This window comes from Chinchilla lanigera, unplaced genomic scaffold (genome assembly GCF_000276665.1).
Source record: "Chinchilla lanigera isolate Chin_1 unplaced genomic scaffold, ChiLan1.0 scaffold00062, whole genome shotgun sequence".
NCBI classification, from domain to species: Eukaryota; Metazoa; Chordata; class Mammalia; order Rodentia; family Chinchillidae; genus Chinchilla; species Chinchilla lanigera.
The window spans coordinates 14463158-14480436 of NW_004955463.1; the positions used below are offsets into that span (position 1 = coordinate 14463158).

Here is a 17279-nt window from a genome sequence, read left to right on the forward strand (position 1 = left end):
GGCTGCGGGCGACGTGTCTGGAGCCTCCGCCGCCCGGAGAGCCCCAGGGCGGCCCCTCCTCCAGCCCCTGCAGCGCCCGTCTGTCCAGGGTGGCCGAGGTCGCTGCCGCCAGGGGTCGGGCTCGGGGTGGGGCCGGGAGGGGGCGGGTGCTGGGCTGAGCTGCGTTTCCTCACGTTTGCAGCCGCGGCACTCTCCGCGTCCTGGGGCTGGGGCCCGGCCCGCGACGACTGCGGGAGGGAGCGCAGCGGAGCACGTCCCAGGCAAGTCCTTGCGCGCGGCCCGGGCCACGGAGACTCGCTCTTCCCCGACCCCCGCGCTACCTGGCGGGCCTGCCTGCCCCTCCCCCCGGGATGCCCCTCCTGGGCGCGCTGCAGCCTCCGGCTTCGACGGGTCCTCGCCGCGGAGGTGGCCGGGTGGGAACTGCCTCGAAGTACACCTTCTGCCGGTTGGGTAGGGACGCCCCTCGAGGGGAGCAGGTTTTCTCTCGCCGCCCCTTTCCTCCCCTTACACGTTTCTCTTTTCTGCCCCGGTCCTGGAGACTCTCTCATCAGAATTAAGAAGCCATAAAGAGAGCAAAGGGGGAAGAGGCTGGGCGCCGAGGGGAGAACCAGTGCGCGGCGTGTCTGGAGCTGGCGCCGCTGCGGAGCGCAGCGCGGGGGCATCCCTGCCCAGACCGGCCCAGTCCCGGCCGTTCGCCCAAAGGCTTCCTTCCTTTTTGGGGAGCGGAGGGTCAAGATGTGCCTTCCGCTTCAAACTGCTTCTTCTGCCCCATTTCTTTAGGACTTCAAATGAGTTTTTCGGAGGAACATAAACACCAGAGAAGGAGCAAGAGGTGGGCGTGGGGCGTTGTGCCAGGGTGCCAGCTGCGGCTCCGGGGCTTCTCACACTGCTGCGTGATGTTGCACTTGGGGCCAAGGCTCCAAAATTGTCCTGATGTTGTTCTTAATATATCTGACCACCCCTTCCTCCTTCGTTGTTTTTTCTTTGGTGACAAAACTTTCAAAGCCAAAGATTTTGAGAGAATAGTTTTTTTTTTTTTTCCCTTCATTTCAGTTGCATCCAGTTGACATCTTTTGCTTAATAAGAATTTGTAAGGCGGGGGTGAAAGGAATGCGGCCCTGTCTTTAGGAAGCCGATCATCCGATGGAGGACACAGTGCCCAGAATTCAAGGTGGGAGCCTCCACCCTGTTTTGAGAAGCCGAGGAGGGTTACAAATCACATCACCTTTGCAGATGTTAGCCTTCCCCATTGTGTGCCACTTGAAAGTAGATGGCTTTACCATGGCAAAGATGTAGCTTGTATGTCCAGACTGTACCCAGCCCAGTGCAGGACAGCTACTAAGTGCTAAGTAAATGTTTGTTGAATGAGTGATGAGTGCCAGAGCATGAATTGTTGGCGCTTGCTGACATAGAAGAGAAATAGCATTGTGGCAGTGGCTCATGCAATAGAAATTATGTTCACCAAGCTATTTATGTGAGTTTTCTCTGGCTGTTAGACCTTTAGTATAAGACTCTGTGTATCCTTTGGTTCTGTTTGTAAGTTTTTCCCTTCCCCCATAAAACTGGCCTTCCCAGTGGAGTTTTAGCGGGCAGATAAGGGGCACCTTGCTTTTTCCTATCTCTGATGGGTAATTGTCTGGGCATTGATTTGGAAAGTGCCTGCCCTTTGGATGGAGGATTTTTGCAAATCTTTCTTTTTCCTTGTCATTGGCATCTTCTCTGTTCTGTGTAGGGAAGTAGGGCTTGCTGATTCCATTGAGTTATCATGGTGAGCTGAACCATATTCAGCTTGGTATTTTATCAAAGTTGAGCTAAATCCTGAAGACATGCAGCTTTTGGTTGGTGGCTGCCAGTGGAGAAATTCTTCAAAAGTTGGGTCTAGAGTATAACTTAATGGTAGGGTGCTGGCTTAGCATGCGCTGCAGGGATCCCCAGTATGCCAAAAAGCAAAAAAAAAAAGAAAAAAGTGGGAAGGGATCCAGGTTGGACTGCTGGCATTGCAGAAAGTGCTAGAACACTAGCACTGGTGTGCAGAAAGTGCTAGAACACTAGGAATACCTGGGCAACAGGAGCCTGTGTGTGTGCAGCTGGCACTTCCTCGATGATTTCTGTCCTTTTCCTGGGGCAGGTACACAGGTGAGTGCTGCCCCATACAAGGCTGGAGAACGCAGGGTAGATCTGCTGTGGACCACGGTAGAGCAAGTACCCCTTCTGATTCACTGAAACTCTGACAGCTCTATTTATTCTGTCTGAGATCGACCTAAGCCTCGGAAAGAGGACGTTGGGTCGCTCAGCCTCCTCCCCCTGCCCACTGTGAGTGGTTTGGGTGACCTTACTTTCAGTTTCTCATCTGTCTTAGTGAGCAGGGTAGGACTCCAGCTAGCTAGTCTTGAAAGGGAAGGAAGCAGAGCAGCTATTACAGTGTGGCAGTCTATGGGGAGAGAAGAACCTCAGCCTTTCTTAGTACAAGCATTACTGAGCCAGGGACTTGGACAGGCTGGGGAGAGGGGGCACTGAAGGGGGACGGAGCACCCTTTCCTCTTGGTGCAGTGGGGCTATAAGTGGAAGATCCTGTTGACTTCTCTTCCCAGTTTGAGTGGCTCTGCTTTCCTCTTCCAACCTTTTAGGCCTTGTAGTTATCTTCCCTCTGCAATTTACCTTCCCATCCTTCTCTACCCTGATCCAAGCTGGTTGAAGTGGCTTGCTGCTGATTAAAGGCTGAATTGGTTCTTTCACTGTGGAGGTCTCAGCCCTACTGGGGCTTCTCCTGCACCCAGAGTGGGCAAAAAGCTCTTGGCTTGTGGTCTGTTTTTTGGCCTATAGAGGCTGGCTGAGGTAAAGAGGTAGGAAGTGAGGTCCTTTGGCCCCTGGGTGCTCCAGAAACACTGCTGCTAAAGTGCAGAAGCGGGACTCCAGGACTCACTGTCCCAAAGGCTAGGACTGCAGCTTGGCTGGCCACAAACAGAGAAAGGGAGAGGCAGCTGCAGGGTCCCTTTTGGAAACCCAAGAGTCCAGTCTGGGTTCTGTTAACTTTCAGGTGGCCCCAGCTAAGACAGAGTTTGTGGGTCACTTGGATTTTTAAAAAAATCTCTTCTAGAGATGGAAAATGCAATGGTTCTTGGAGTAGAGGAAGAGTCCCTTTACTTGTGAGAGGGCACTGTTGGTGCAAACTTTCCACTGAGGTTTGCTCGTTGACATCTGTGGAGTAGAGATGGCTCCTATAGCTGTCTGTCCTGGGCTAAGGACAGTAGTAATGGCAACCAAGTGTGATTTGTTAGTTCTCTTTCTCATAGGTGTGTTTGTTTTTGCATTGTTTTGTTTGTCTTTTGGTGCGGATGCTTGAACCCAGGGCCTTCCTAATAAGCCTGCACTTTAGCACTGAACACACACATTTTAACGTAGCATTTATTTAGTGCCTTTTCTGTACCAGTTCCTTGTGTTAAGTCCTTTTCACATATTATTTCACTTAATCCTTATAGCAACCTTTAGAGTAGGAAAATTGATTATCTCTATTTCTCAAAGGAGGAAATAGGCCTAGAAGAGTTAAGTAGTTGGTCCACATTAGAGTCCAGGTCTGTCTGGTTCTAAAACCCACACTGTTTCACTTCCCTCTCAACGTGATGGGTAACCAAGTCATCACACCCTTCTTAATAGTCACTGTCTTGCAAAAGTTAAAAGATACTTATGCTGATTGCTGTCACCTGCATATCCTTCTCGCCACGCCCAGGCTGTCTTCCTTCCCTAAATAGAGACTTGCCTTCAGGCAGACACACCTAGCCACTTCCCCCTGCACTGCGAGCTAAGCCTAAGTGGAGGAAATAATGATGTTTTCTCTTCCCCTGCTCTATCTCAGTGCCCTCAGGTTGACACATTGTTGGGTAGGGCTCTGGGCCTCCTGTGCAGCTGTCGCAGGAAGCCCCACAGTGAAGCTGCGTTCTCGTGTTTTCTAAATGGGGATTTTCAGGATTCTGAATGTGAAATCTCCCCTTCTGCAGGTCATTTATAGACCGGATGTGGCTGCCTGCTTGCCTGCCTGCTCCAGTGAGGTTTCTGCCGGAAGTGGTCTAAGGCGCCTTCAGCCACGGGCAGGCCTTTGTCACCTAAGGGCTGCAGCAGCCATTTTTTCTGTGAATGTGGAGAGGTGGCTGTTCAGAGAGGTCACGAGTCTAAAAATTTCGTTTTTTGGCATCTTCACTTCAGTGGTATCAGTTTTCTGTTAGTTTTGCCTTTTCTGCAATATTTACTTCCTTTTTAAATGCCTTCTTAAGTGTGTGTCTCCTCTCCCCAGTGCTGGGGTCCAGGGCCGTTGGGCCATGTCAGGGTTGGCGGGCACCCTGTCCGCACCTCCCCATTCCTGAGGGTGTTTGCATTCCTCACCCGGCGCTGGCGCTTCCGCTGGGAACGTGGGCTCGGTACATTCCCTTCTCTTTCACATTATTCTCCTGCCTTAGACTGTTTGGAATCTGCTCTTATGATCATTTTTAGCGATCGATATTACAGCAGCGAGAAATGGATGGTTCCACACTTCCTAAATTCTGATGTTTGGCCTCTTCTCAGGGTTGTGCACTGAAGTAGCCAACATTTGTTACTGTTTTTACTGCGTTATTGGCATCACTGAGGCCGTGTGGCTCCACAGTACGTGCCCGTGTGCATTCACTTCTAAGCACACACGAACTCGGCTGCTGTGACCCGGCGTGCTGGAGCTGTAGTTTTTGCCCGCCCTTAATGTCCTCCACTGCGCTCCTGGCTGCCGAGTTACTGGTCTTTTCCTGGTAAACTTTCCTCTCTTACAAGTTCAGCTCTTTTCCTCTCTCCCTGCCTTTGCTGCTGTTGTCTCTGGCCTCTGTCCTGAGAGGGCCCAGTACAGGAGATGTGCTCCCTGCAGGTCCCACAACCCATCACAAGGCATCTGCTTTACTTTTTTCTGGAACAAAATTCCAGCAAGCCCCTGTCCTGCCATCACACAGAAATCTCTCTTTGTCTTTTTTTTTTTTTTTTTTTTTCAGTTTTGAACTGAGGTTGTTGGTTATTTTGTAATCTGGACAATACCATTTAAGGCTTTCTGTTATCCTGGTCTCTCCTTTTTATTGATCTCAGGCATATCAGAATCGTCACGCAGATGAATCACTCATATTTTACTTTAGTGTTTCCTTTGTTTTGAAACTGTATCAGCTATTTTAAAAATCAAGAGGGTTGATATAACAAACCATAACTTACTTTTTAATTTTTTTTTTTCTGGTACCACTGCTCTACCACTGAGCAACCTGCCCTTCCCCGAACTCAGCTTTATGACTTAATAGCTTGATAGGCTCTTGTTAAAAAATTGAATTGTCTGTATATATTTTCATTTATCCATACAGTCACTTTATTATCTTTTTAAATAATAAAAATTTTTAATAATAAAAGATCTTGCTGTGTTGTCTAGGCTGGTCTTAAACTCCTGGGCTCAAGTAATCATCTTGCTTTAGATTTCTGAGTAGCTGGACTATGTGTGTATATCACCACCTGTGGCTACCTATTTATTTATTTTTTTTGTTTTTTGTTTTTGTTTTTGTTCTTTTTTGTTACTGGGAATCGAACTCATGACCTTGAGCTAGTCAGGCAGGTACCGTGCCGCTGAGCTAAATCCCCAGCCCCTACCTATTTATTTTTAAATGTGAAGTTTTTCTCTTAGGTGTTTTTTTTTTTTCTTTTTTTTTGGTACAGGGAATCAAACTGCAGGACCTTGCGCTTGCCAGGCAGGCGCTTGTGCCACTGAGCCACATCTCTGGCCCATTTCTCTTAAGTTTTAAGAAGAAACTCTTGGGGGTCCTTGATAGGATCTTCATTTTTTTTTTTTTTCCTTCTGATCATCCTGTGGCTCAGGTATGCTTTGTCACAAAGACTTGGGCCTGAATATTGTGTTAGCCTCAGGGACACGGAGTTGTCTTGTGAGGAAATAATCAGTAGGAGAAAGGGTGTGACTCCTAAGAGCTGTGATAATAGGAAGTAAGGATAGGTTGGAGGGTATGAAGCTCTTTGGGCAGGTTATCTGCCAATGGGTAAGATGTTGACTTATTAGACTTAGGTTTTTGAAACCAGAAAAGACCCATAAGAATGGTAATTTAAGAGCCGGGCTTGGTGATGCATGCCTGTAATCCTAGCACTCGGGAGGCTGAGGCAGGAGGATCATTGTGAGTTTGAGACCAGCCTGGGTTACAAAGTGAGCTCAAGGCCAGCCTGAACTGCATAGCAAGACCCTTTCTCAAGGGACTGGGGATTTAGCTCAGTGGTACAGCGCCTGCCTGGCAAGTGAGAGGTCATGAGTTCGATCCCGGTACTGGAAAAAAAAAAAAAAGGACCCTGTCTCAAAAAAGACCAAAAAAAAAAAAAAAAAAAGAATGGTAATTTAAGCCCGGCATATACCTGTAATCCCTGAATGCTGGCAAATTGGGGCAGAAGCGTAACAAGTTCAAGCCCAGCTTGAACTTTTTAGCAGTTTAGCAAGCCTGTCTCAAAAAAAAAATAATTTAAAAGTGCTGGTGAAATAGCATAGAACCAAGGCTCTGGGTTCAATTCGCAGTACTTATAGGGCGGGGGAAGGCGCTCTAATTTAGGCATGATTTTTTTTGTTTGTGGACTCTGGAGTACTGAGAAATTTATTCTCAGCTTCAAACTTTTTGTTCTAGGGATGGGAGTGTTTGTGGAATTAAATAGCTTTCTCTTCTGCTAAATAAGTAACATGTTCTGTGTAGAAAACTTGGAAAATATGGAAAAATATATAGAAGTAAATGAAATTCACCTGTAATCCATAGATAATAATAATTGATATTTTGTGGCTACTAGTCTTTTGAAAATCTATACATAATAATAACTTAGCTGATTGAGCTGATTGAGATCGTATTATTCATCACTGAAACATCTACAATTTTTAAATTATAAATTCTGTTGCAGTGGCCACCTTTTTATTTTAATCTGTACCCATTTACTTGGGTGGGATCCTAAAAGTAGAATCACTATGTGAAAGAGTATGAATGTTTTTAGCCAGATTGATTACCAGAAAGGCCTGTCCTCTTTCTCTGAGTATATGTATATCCTAGGATGTTTTTCAAGTGGACAGTGCCTGTTTTGAGCAGCAATCTTCTCTTTTCTCTCTCTTTTAAAAAAAATCTTCTCTTTTCTCACTTTTCTGTTTCCTGTTGGGCATATTCTGTTTTCTTAGGCTCTCGGTCCCAACTGTCTCTTGTATGATGTCACATGGGCCTAATAAATGTCTTGATTTCTGGAGAAGTTTTATTCTTGTCATGAATCGTTGATGGTGGAACCTAAGGCATTGAACAGGACCTTGGAAGAGGTATTTGGGTCAGAGCCCCTTCCTTACCCCAGTGCTATCTTTCTGTCTGTGGTGGGCAGCCTTTAACTTGCTCCTGGATGTTATCCATTCCCTGGCAAATGTGAACTAGGAATCTCAGTTTAATTCCCGTTTAACCCACTTGCTACTGTTGAGTAACGGACAACTTTATGAAAACTCACTTTCTTTCTCTGTTGCACTTTTAGCAAAACTAATTTAGTTTACTTTCATTTGCAGCACATACTTAGGAATATATATTCTACTGAAGAAATCTGGATCATGTAAAACTTTTCTCTTTTTATTTTACTTTTCATTGGAATATTAGTTATTCGAATTATGTGGGGCTGTGTTGCGGTTTGGTGCCTGTGAATATGTATGTGTGTGCATGTGCGTGTGTGTGTGTGTGTGTGTGTGTGTGTGTGTGTATGAGAGAGAGAGTGTGAGAGCGAGAAAGAGACAGACAGCACCTTGTCAGTGATTATGTACATGTATACTCTTCACTTGCATTTATCAAAGCCCAGGGGACTAGGAAACAAACTTGAAGAAATGTTCAGCCTCACTAGATAATGTATATTTCAGAATAGCAACAGTTTAAAATAGTGAGTGCATTCAATGAATATAAGCCTATAGTGATGTTAACTATATTACCAGTTGCAATATAAAGAGATAAAATATGTTTAAAAAGTAATTTTGTAATAGAGCTCAACAATTACTAAAGATCATAGCCTATAACCTAATCATACTATTACTTGGAATTTATGTGTTCTCTATGTAAAAGAAGAAACAAGGCTTGAAAATAGAAAATATAAGTATTACTATAACAAAAAGTTGGCTATAAGCTAACAGTCTGATCACAGACAAATGTCTAAATTATAGTAAAACCAATGCAATAATGTTTCCAACCATTAAAAATAATGATTATGGGGTCAGAAGTGATCAAGATATTTATGTACATGTACCAGTGCCCCAAAGTCAGCATCACTATTGTGTATTACAGAAATACACTACTAAAGGAAAAAACGGTTATAAACACTATGTACCAAGATGGAAAGTGTCTGTGATATCATTTTAAAGGTGAAAAAGGCCAGTTATGTGGATAGGGACATGAAGAAGCTTGCAAAAGTGAAAACTGTTGGCTGGAGTGATCTTTAAAAACATTCCAGCATTGTTATATTATGGTTTTTGTACCCAAACACTAGGCAGGTTTTGCTCGCTCGGGACAGGCAGACTATCGAGTGGGTGGCAGAGATTCCTTCTCTTACAGATATTCTGTACTCCTTGTCAGCCACATGTTGAGATGGATAGGAAGTGCCTTGCTAGATAGTTTTGTTGGACGAGGTTGGAAGTGAATGGACTAGCAGGAGAGAGATGTCTGGTGTTCTTCTCCAGGGCAAACATTTCCCATGTTGTCCCAAGAGACCGGGCAGGGAGGTTCACTGTCAAGGCCCTGTCTCAGGGCTTCCCTGGGGGAAGTGGGATGAAACATGGTGTGGGAACTCAAGTTAAAATGAAGTTTAAGGGCTGGGACTGGAGAGCAGTGATAGAGGGCTTGCCTAACAGGTGTGAGGCCCAGGGCTCGATCCTTAGTGCCACCAAGAAAAAAAGCAATTTAAGGTAAATGATTTTTGTAGGCAGAAAATGGTTAAAACTATATAATAGGAGGAGTGTTTTGAGAGTTAGGATATTTTTAAGGACCAGATTTTCCTTAGGTCTGGTAGGGGAATTTTTAGGTGACTGTAGAGTTGTCAGTGGGTATCTGCAGAGCCACACACAGATACCAAAAGCCTCTGATGCTCCATTCCCTTCTGTAAAGTGGTGTAGTATTTGCTTATCACCTATGCATGGCCTCCCTTAAGTCACCTCTAGATTACCTATAATAACTGCATCCAGGGTAAATGCTATGTAAATCATGCTGTCTTTCTTAGGAAATAATAAGAAAAAAAGTCCAGATATGTTAGTACAGACACAATTTTGTAAAAAAAGTATTTTCTATTTCTGGTTGGTTGGATCCATAGAGGCTGAGGTCTGGATGTGTTTGTGCGCCAAATTCTTTGCCACTTTGGTACCACTCCTAGCACCTCTTTGCTCCCCACTTGTTAGTGGAGGCGGGGGTTTTCACAGAGGAAAATCCAGAGAAGATGTGGAAGATGATGATGACATGGTTGAAGACACAAGGAGAGGGGATTTGGGGACCTTGGGAGAGCAGTTCTGCGTACCAAGTCTTAGCAACTGTTGTAACAAAGGGTATTAAAGGAGACCAAAAGAAACTGTCAGCAGATTCAGGCCTAGGGCTGTAGGTCTGTGTTCTGTGTACTGAGTGCGTCTTTGTTGTGTGGGTCGGTGACTGTGATGCTTGGTTCTCCTACAGCTGACCCACCCTCCAACTCCCACCTTCTGGATGAGCTCTGTGACTCTTGATGAGCTCTGTGACTTGGAGCCCCCCCACCATGGGCTGAGTCACAGTCAGGATATATTGTAGCCAGAATTCTATTTCTTATCTTTCCTTTTGGCCCACAGGTTGGTGCAAATGGGAATTCCCCTCAACAGAAGTAGACTTTCAGAGACTTTTGGAAAGAATGCCTTCTTGATGTCTCTGGCTTGAGAAAGAGAGGTGTTGATTAATTCTGCAGGCTGAAAAGGGGGAAATTTGAAAGCCGGCATTAAGTTGGACTCTATCCCTCTCTACTGGGCCAAGGGACAGTCATCTTTCCTCTCTTGTTGCAGTCTATATGTAGTCTCTAAGAGTAGCAGTACCCAGGCAGCTTGGAGAAATTCTGTTTCTGCAAGTAGACTGGCATTGAGGGAATTTGCCTGGTTTGTGTTTGTGTGCGCGCGCGTGTGTGTGTGTGTGTGTGTGTGTGTGTGTGTGTGGTGGTGGGCGTTAGTGATTTCTATCATCTTGACCTGAAGCTCTGCACCCTTCCTGGAAGGCTCAGACTTTGTGTGCAGACCCTGTTCTCTCCCATCTGTGCTTTCACCATGTTTCATTTCCCCTTTGGGATTCCAGCCTGCATCTAGCCAAATGAAGAGGTTCACTGCTATCCGTGTGTGTGTGTGTGTGTGTGTGTGTGTGTGTGTGTGTGTGTGTGTGACTTTTCTCTTGGGGCAGCCTCTCAACACTGCATAGCCCTTGTAGAAGTAAGGAGAGCAGAGCACCCCACCAGTCACTGCTTTGAGGGTTCGCTTGCCCTCGGAGTATGTCTCCCTACTCCAGGACTTACCCCACTGGTACCTGGAAGATGAGGGCTGTTGTACCCTCTGTGACCTGCTGGCTGACTTGTGTGAAATCGTAGGGGGATAGCCCTGGCCAGCACCTGGCCAGCTACTTGGCGGTGGACCAAGGCCATTGGTGGGCCATGTTCACCGCATTTGCTCTGTTGGAGCACCTGTTCTTGAGAGTCTGTGTTTCTTGTGTGCTTTGTAACCTTGAGGAGCCCCTGTCTGCTTCTGCCCCAAGCACGGAAATTGGGTGCCTGGGCCTGTGGGAGAGTGTTCCTCTCCTGGAGAGGAATACAGAGCTCCTGCCTTTCCTTGGGCCCTTCAAAGAGGTCAGGGAAAATCTGAAGAGAAGACGGGCTTGAAGGTGTGGCTAGTCCCACATCACCAGAGATTCTGATTTGAAGTCAAGTGGTCAGGGTTGGAATTTCTGGTTCCTCATTCCTGCAGGTAAGGGATCTCTGCAGACCTGTATGAGTCTGCTCAGGCAGCCTTACAAAGCACCATGGATTGAGAGGCTTACACAGCAGAACTGTATCTTCTCACAGTTTTGAAGATTGAAAATCTGAGATCAAGATGGCCGCTGGTTGGTTTCTTCTGGGGCCCATGAGACAAGGATGGGCCCTCTTCTTGGCTTGTAAATGGCATCTTCTCCCTCTGAGGCCACCAGTGTTCAGATTTCCTCCTAAGATTATGTCCTAGGGACTAGAGCCCACCCAATGACTTCTTGTTAACTTAATTGCCTCTTTAAAGAGAGGATCTCCAGATACAGCCACAGTGCGAGGTACTGGGCCTACCTCAGCAAAAGAATCTTGAGAGGACGCAGTTTAGTCCATATGAGCCGAGTGCCCTTGGCACTGGCAAATCAGGGCAGAGAGAGGAGCCCCTCACTTTGAACCTTGGGCCTGCCCTCTACCAACAAGTTCCTGGTGGAGTTTTATCCAGGTATTTAATGGGAGCTTAAATTCATTCTGAGAGAGTCCCTTCATGTGTAAAAGAAGTTGTGATCCTCTGCATAAAGCTTTTGTGCAGCACAGTGGTAATAATTACCATTGATGACGTGTTTACTGTGTGACTCACACTTCGAAGTCACCATCTTAGGAGAGGTAGGAGTTAGTATTTTCCCTGTTGTATAGATGCAGAAACTGAGGTGCAGAAAGATCAAACAGTTTGGGTCACACACTAATAAATTTCCGGAAGGGGAATTTGAACCTAGGCTCCTGAAGGAAGTTTAGGCCTCAGTAACATGCCTGAGGCAACACTTGGCCCCAGAAAGCTTCTGAGTCCATATTAATGGTTTTTGATGAGGTCTCTAGAGTCTGGTTGGGATGGGACATTTAGTGCCCTAAGAGTGGAAGCTGGGCTTTTCCCAGAGGTGAACGAGGCCAGAAGTGAGGTTGCCTGAGGCCCTGGACAGCCTGACACACCCCCCTTTCTCACCAGCACCTCCTTCCTGCCACACAGGGTGATGTGAGCAGAGCCCAGGAATGCCTTATGTGGATCGGCAGAACCGAATCTGTGGGTTTCTGGACATCGAGGAGAATGAGCACAGCGGCAAGTTTCTGCGGAGGTACTTTATTCTGGACACCCAGGCCAACTGCCTGCTCTGGTACATGGACAACCCCCAGGTGAGAGGCCAAGAGGGGTGTGGGCGCGGGTGGGAGGAGTGTACTAGATCAACCTCAGGGGCCTCAGCAGTAAGGAGGGACAAACCCTCTGACCACGTGGATGTGGAGAGGCACAAGACACACTTGTGCATGCAAAGAAAACTGTGCCAAGGGCTGGAGTGTAGCTCAGTGGCAGACAGTATATGAGGCCTTGAGTTCAATGCCCAGCACTGCCAACATAACAAAACAGAAATAAATAAAGAAAAAGAAAACTGTCTCAGCTCCTAGCTTGGGGGCGGGGGGGGCGGTTGGCTTTTGGTCCTAGATCTGGTGGTTTTTTTTCCGTGTGCTGGAATTTAACCCTTGCAAAAGCCAGGCGGGCTCCGGGCACAAGCTTGGTTTGTTCCTCTCCCTCTCCTTGGGCTATGGCCTGGTGGCTGCTCCTGCTCTTCCAGTCGAGGCCCCTCCCTAGTGGAGAATGTGACCTCATTCTCTGAGCTGGATGAATGTTCAACTTCTTTGGGCTTCTGAATCAGGAAGTCATAGAGTCCTGGGTTGGAGGTGACCTTGGAGCTCACCTAGTTTTGCTTCCTGACACTACAGATGAGAAAAACTGAGCCTCAGACATTGCAATGGACTTAGGCAAAGACATGGTTAATAACTTTATTAGGATTTTAAGGAGTCAGGCACAGAGATGGAGGCTCCCTAAGTCCTGGGGGGTCCCTGGAACCATCACTGATCTGGGAAAAATTCCTCTTTGGGAGTTCATGTTTTGTTTCTGTTGTTTTTTCTGGTATTGAGTACTGGGATTGCAGCCAAGTGGGGACGGAGGAAGGTATGTGGGCCGGGATTTGGTTCTGTTCTAAGGCTTGGGAAGAGGAAGGTCAGAGTGGTGGGGGATAGATTTGTGCTTTAAGATGTGCTATGCAAAGAACAGTCCTGTGAACCTTGAGGTCATTGTCCAGGGGCTAGTCCTCTGGAGGCCTTTGGCATTTGTCTTCTGCATTTGATAGCTGAGTGAGAAAACATTATAGATGCAGAAAGCATATGCAGAAAGTCAGCTGCTGCAAATTCCCTTCTCCTGGAAGACAGCCCTCAGTACAGCTCTGCCCCCGCATCACCCCACTTCCCTGAGAAACCAGCGCCTTACTGTCATTTGAAGCTCTGAGCATCCGGACTGGATCCTGCACTGGACACTCCACCCTCTGCTGTGTCTCACTATGGCTTGGTCTTACTTTGCCTCAGACCCTGCTGCTTCAGTTTTCGCTGCCTTTGCTCTGTGCAGATGCCCACCTCTGGCTCAGCAGATGCATTGTACAGGGAAAAAGAATTGAAGGTCTTCTTCACTGCTGTTGAAGGGGCTGGGAATTGAGTCTTTGTTGCCAGTAGACTTCACTTCTGGCTCACCAGGAGAAGCACTGGGGATGAGGGTCTCTTCTCCTACTCACCTGTCATGTTAGCTCAGTGAATTTGTATGGATTTTTGTCTTCATTTATCTGCTTCCCACCATGCTTCCCCAGTAGAACTACCCTGAACACACATCTTCTTGCTTAGGGAAACCAGCTGCCTCTCCGGAGAATTGGGCCTTCCTTCAAACCTTGTGTTACAGAGTCTTGCTGTCACTGACTGGTCTTCCAGGACCACAGGGACACTGTCTGGTACCTTGGATGTTGCTAGTTGTTCATTTCCCTCATTCTGAGCTGGAATTTTATTGTTACTTGGGGCTGGAACTTGCTCTAATTTTGATGCTGAGCCTCAGGCTACCTGACTGGGCTCTGTGGGTCAGGCGCTGCAGCAGTGCCTGTCTTCTTGCTCAGGGCAGCCTCCCTGCCTCTGACCCTGGGATCTTGGGGTGCTCTTTGTGGGAACCCCCTTTGAGTTTGAGTCATGGGACAGAGCTTATCACCAAGGGTGGGGAATAGGACTAGAGGTGGGGTAGGGATCCTGGTCCACTGCTAGGGCTTCTTCACATCTTTCCAGGAAGGTATAGATTTCAGCTGGCTCAACATATGCCCCCGAAGGAGGAGACTTGCTGTGACATAGCGACAGTTCAGAACTTTTTACTTCTTTAGTTCTTAGGGTCTTCATAGTGTTCACGGTCAAGCAACACTCTAGACTTGAGAATGGATGCTTTGGTAAACTGCGAAGTAGTATTAGTGAACATTTATCCCTAGGTGCTGACCACAACTTACTGGGTTTTTGTACTGACAGCAAGTCCAACTGGTAGGTATTACCATCCTCATTCTAAAGGTAAAGTAGGTGAGGCAGAGAGAAGAAATTTGCGTACAGTTACATAATAAGAATGTGGCAGAGCCAGGATTCTCAGCCTGGCAGCCAGCTCCGGTTCCCCGGCAGTGCTTGCTGATAGTGAGACAGTCATCTCCAGGTTTTTTGGAAAGGAGAAAGGCTTGAAGAGGCAGTCTCTGATGAAGACAGAGAAGCTGGAAGACTCAGCCTGTAGGTTCCAGAGGGCAGAGAGCTCATCTGTGTTAGCTTTTGAGCCTTGTGTTCGGTGCTGGATAAATGTTTGCTCACTGAGTGAATGAATGCATGAATGCATGAATGAATGAATGAATGAACAAACTAAGGGAGAACAGGGAAAGAAACTGTCAGGAGCAGGTGCTCAGGAGGTGCAGAGTGTTTGATTCAGCTCTCCTGGGACTGGAGACAGGGCCAAAACCAAATGGAAGCCTGTAGACGGGGCCACCCTGGGGATGTGGAGAGAGGCACTGAGACTCCTTTGGTCACTAATGTGACCAAATAAGCCACCTAATAAGCAAGATTTCTGAACCCAGGTTGCTGATCTTTGCTTGGTTGACCCACCTGGTAGGTGGTATGCCCTGGGCCTGTTTCTGCTACTCCTGTCTCTACTGCTGTTTTCACTGGTGCAGCTGATACTTCCTGAGTGGTTAGCACATGCCAGCAATTATGTGAAATGCTTTGCATATATTATCTCATTAAATCCCCTCAATAATCCCTTGCTCTGTTGTCTGGGGTACTGTGCAACTCCTGGGCTGAGGCAGTCCTCCTGCCTCGGGACCATCGGTTATCAAATGCCAGCATTCTGCTTGTGGGATTAGGAGTTGCTGTAGACCTCTGCTGCTTCACCAAGGGGACGTGATAGGGCCTGGAGGCAGACTCATCAGGAAAGATGTCAGGCCTGGGAGATGAGAGCAAGGCTGCAAACTGGGTTCTGTAACTCAGTTGATTTGTGTCTGAGGAAGGTTGATTTCTCTTCTGGAATATGGACACTCCAGAGGATCCTCTTCAGGACTTCTAGCCCTTCATTTCCTGAAGGCCTGAGAAGAGGGAGACCCTAGAGCTTAGCAGCATCACCCAACACATACCTACTAAACTTGGCCTGTGTGTCAGATACCGAGCAAAGCCACAGACGCTGAGGCCGCAACAGTGAGTGAGACAGTCCATGCTGCCAGTGGGGAACTGGAAGATTAGCACACAAGAGGCAGGAAGAGCTTGGACACCACTTTGTGGAGGGGTGACACTAGAGCCAGCTCTTGAAGGGTGGCTGAAATTAGAGTGATTCTTGCCACATATTACTCACATGTGCAGCGCATTTGCAGGCTTTGAAGCGTTTTCATGTACAGGGTCTCACTTGGTCATTATGCCTACTTGTCTTAAGCATGGTGGAAGAGGAAGAGGGGGAACAGAGGTCATTAGGACGGTAGAGGGTGCTTAAGGTTGGGCTCCTGGGAAGAAGACTTCGGGAGGAGTCAGGTCCAGTGCAAGGGTTTGTGGGTAAGGTCTTTCTTAAGGAAATGCTCCTTCTGGGCCTGTCAGGAGGCCAGCAGTGCAGGCCTGAGTCACCAGGGGAAGTTTTAGCTGAGGCCTGTGGGAGCTCTGGGGTGAGTTAAGCCCAAGACAGCGGGGCTGCCGTGTGCTGCCCTGCACATGCACTGTGCAGCTCGGGAAGTGTGGGCAGCGTGCCTTCAGCGGCCCAAGGTGGTTCCCTGGGGCAGAGGTGAAACTATGTGGGAGCAGGGGTAGTGTCTGCCAATGGCCATGTGGTGGGGAAGTGTCACAGGCAAAGCACAGCATGGATCCGGGACAGCCTTGGATGTCAGGCAGGATTAACCGATGTGTGAAAGGAATCCAAGTTTTCCACAGAGGCATTTGAGGACACCAAACTGAAGACGGAGCCCATTAACTGCAAAGGACCCTCTGAATGGAAAGTTTCAGTATTTTTGATCATGGCCACTGATTTGGCTAATGCATCTAAAAGCCAATATGCTGGCAGCATCAAGTAAACAAATAGCTCTTTTTTTTTTTTATTGAAGTAAGAATATTTAACATGAGATCTACTCTTTCAATGCCACGTTGTTGACTATAGGTACAATGTTCAACCAACCTTTCTAGAGCCAACTCATTTGGTCAGTACAAACAAATAATTCTTGATTAGAAGCAAAGCACTGCTTAGATTTTCCTTAAGACGATACTATGATGTGACACAGCTGTATGTGTGGTGGTGGTGCTGAGGACTGAACCCAGGCCCTTATCCATGCAAGGCGGGTGCTGTACCACTGAGCTACATCCCAGCCCCAGCAGTTGGAGTTTAATGTTGGTCCCTATCGTGGTAGAGGAGATGAAATTCCTTGATTAGAGCTGCTCCACTTTATCACAGTAACCTACAGAGTAATGAACTAGGTTTTAGTTGCACAGCAAAGCTGACATTCAACCTCTCTAATGCCCACTTGGCTATGTAATTATAATTGCAAGACTAAATTATATGGCCTTGAACAGGGGTAAACAGAAGCATGGAAACAATATTGCACTAGAATATTGTACTAGATCGTTGTTCTTGTCAGATTTACCCTATATGGTGCATCTTTTTTTAAAAGAATACTTAGATGACTTTACTTTCCAGAGGCCGTGATGTAATTATGGGTCATCATAATACCTCAAAAGGTTGCAGCTCTCCTTGTAAACCCGGGACCCCAATGAAAGCCCTCCTTCCTCCTTCCCTCTCTTCCTCTCTGTCTCTCGGTCTCTAAAATAAGCTGAAAGCAGTTCTTTCCATTACTGGGGGCAAAGAGCCTTAGCAGTGTTGAGAACAACGTGGGTATTTGGCTGCATTTTAGTGGAAAGAATACACAAGTGTGGGAGGAGAT

The 17279-nt window shown here is 47.1% G+C and overlaps 1 protein-coding gene across 5 annotated transcripts in view; it reads left to right on the forward strand.

The window, feature by feature from the left end:
* Positions 1–17279, forward strand: part of Plekha2 (pleckstrin homology domain containing, family A (phosphoinositide binding specific) member 2) — a 62300-nt gene that overhangs the window by 283 nt on the left and 44738 nt on the right. For 2 of the 5 annotated variants that reach the window (XM_005398458.2, XM_005398461.2), the window contains exons 2-3: positions 182–260; positions 12011–12174. In XM_005398458.2, coding sequence (XP_005398515.1) covers positions 12034–12174 — 141 coding nt within the window. In that variant the 5' untranslated portion in view covers positions 182–260; positions 12011–12033. Of the gene's footprint in view, positions 1–123; positions 261–300; positions 451–1077; positions 1172–12010; positions 12175–17279 lie in introns of those variants that run through there. The other 3 variants (XM_013521516.1, XM_013521517.1, XM_005398460.1) reach the window with 3 other exon arrangements.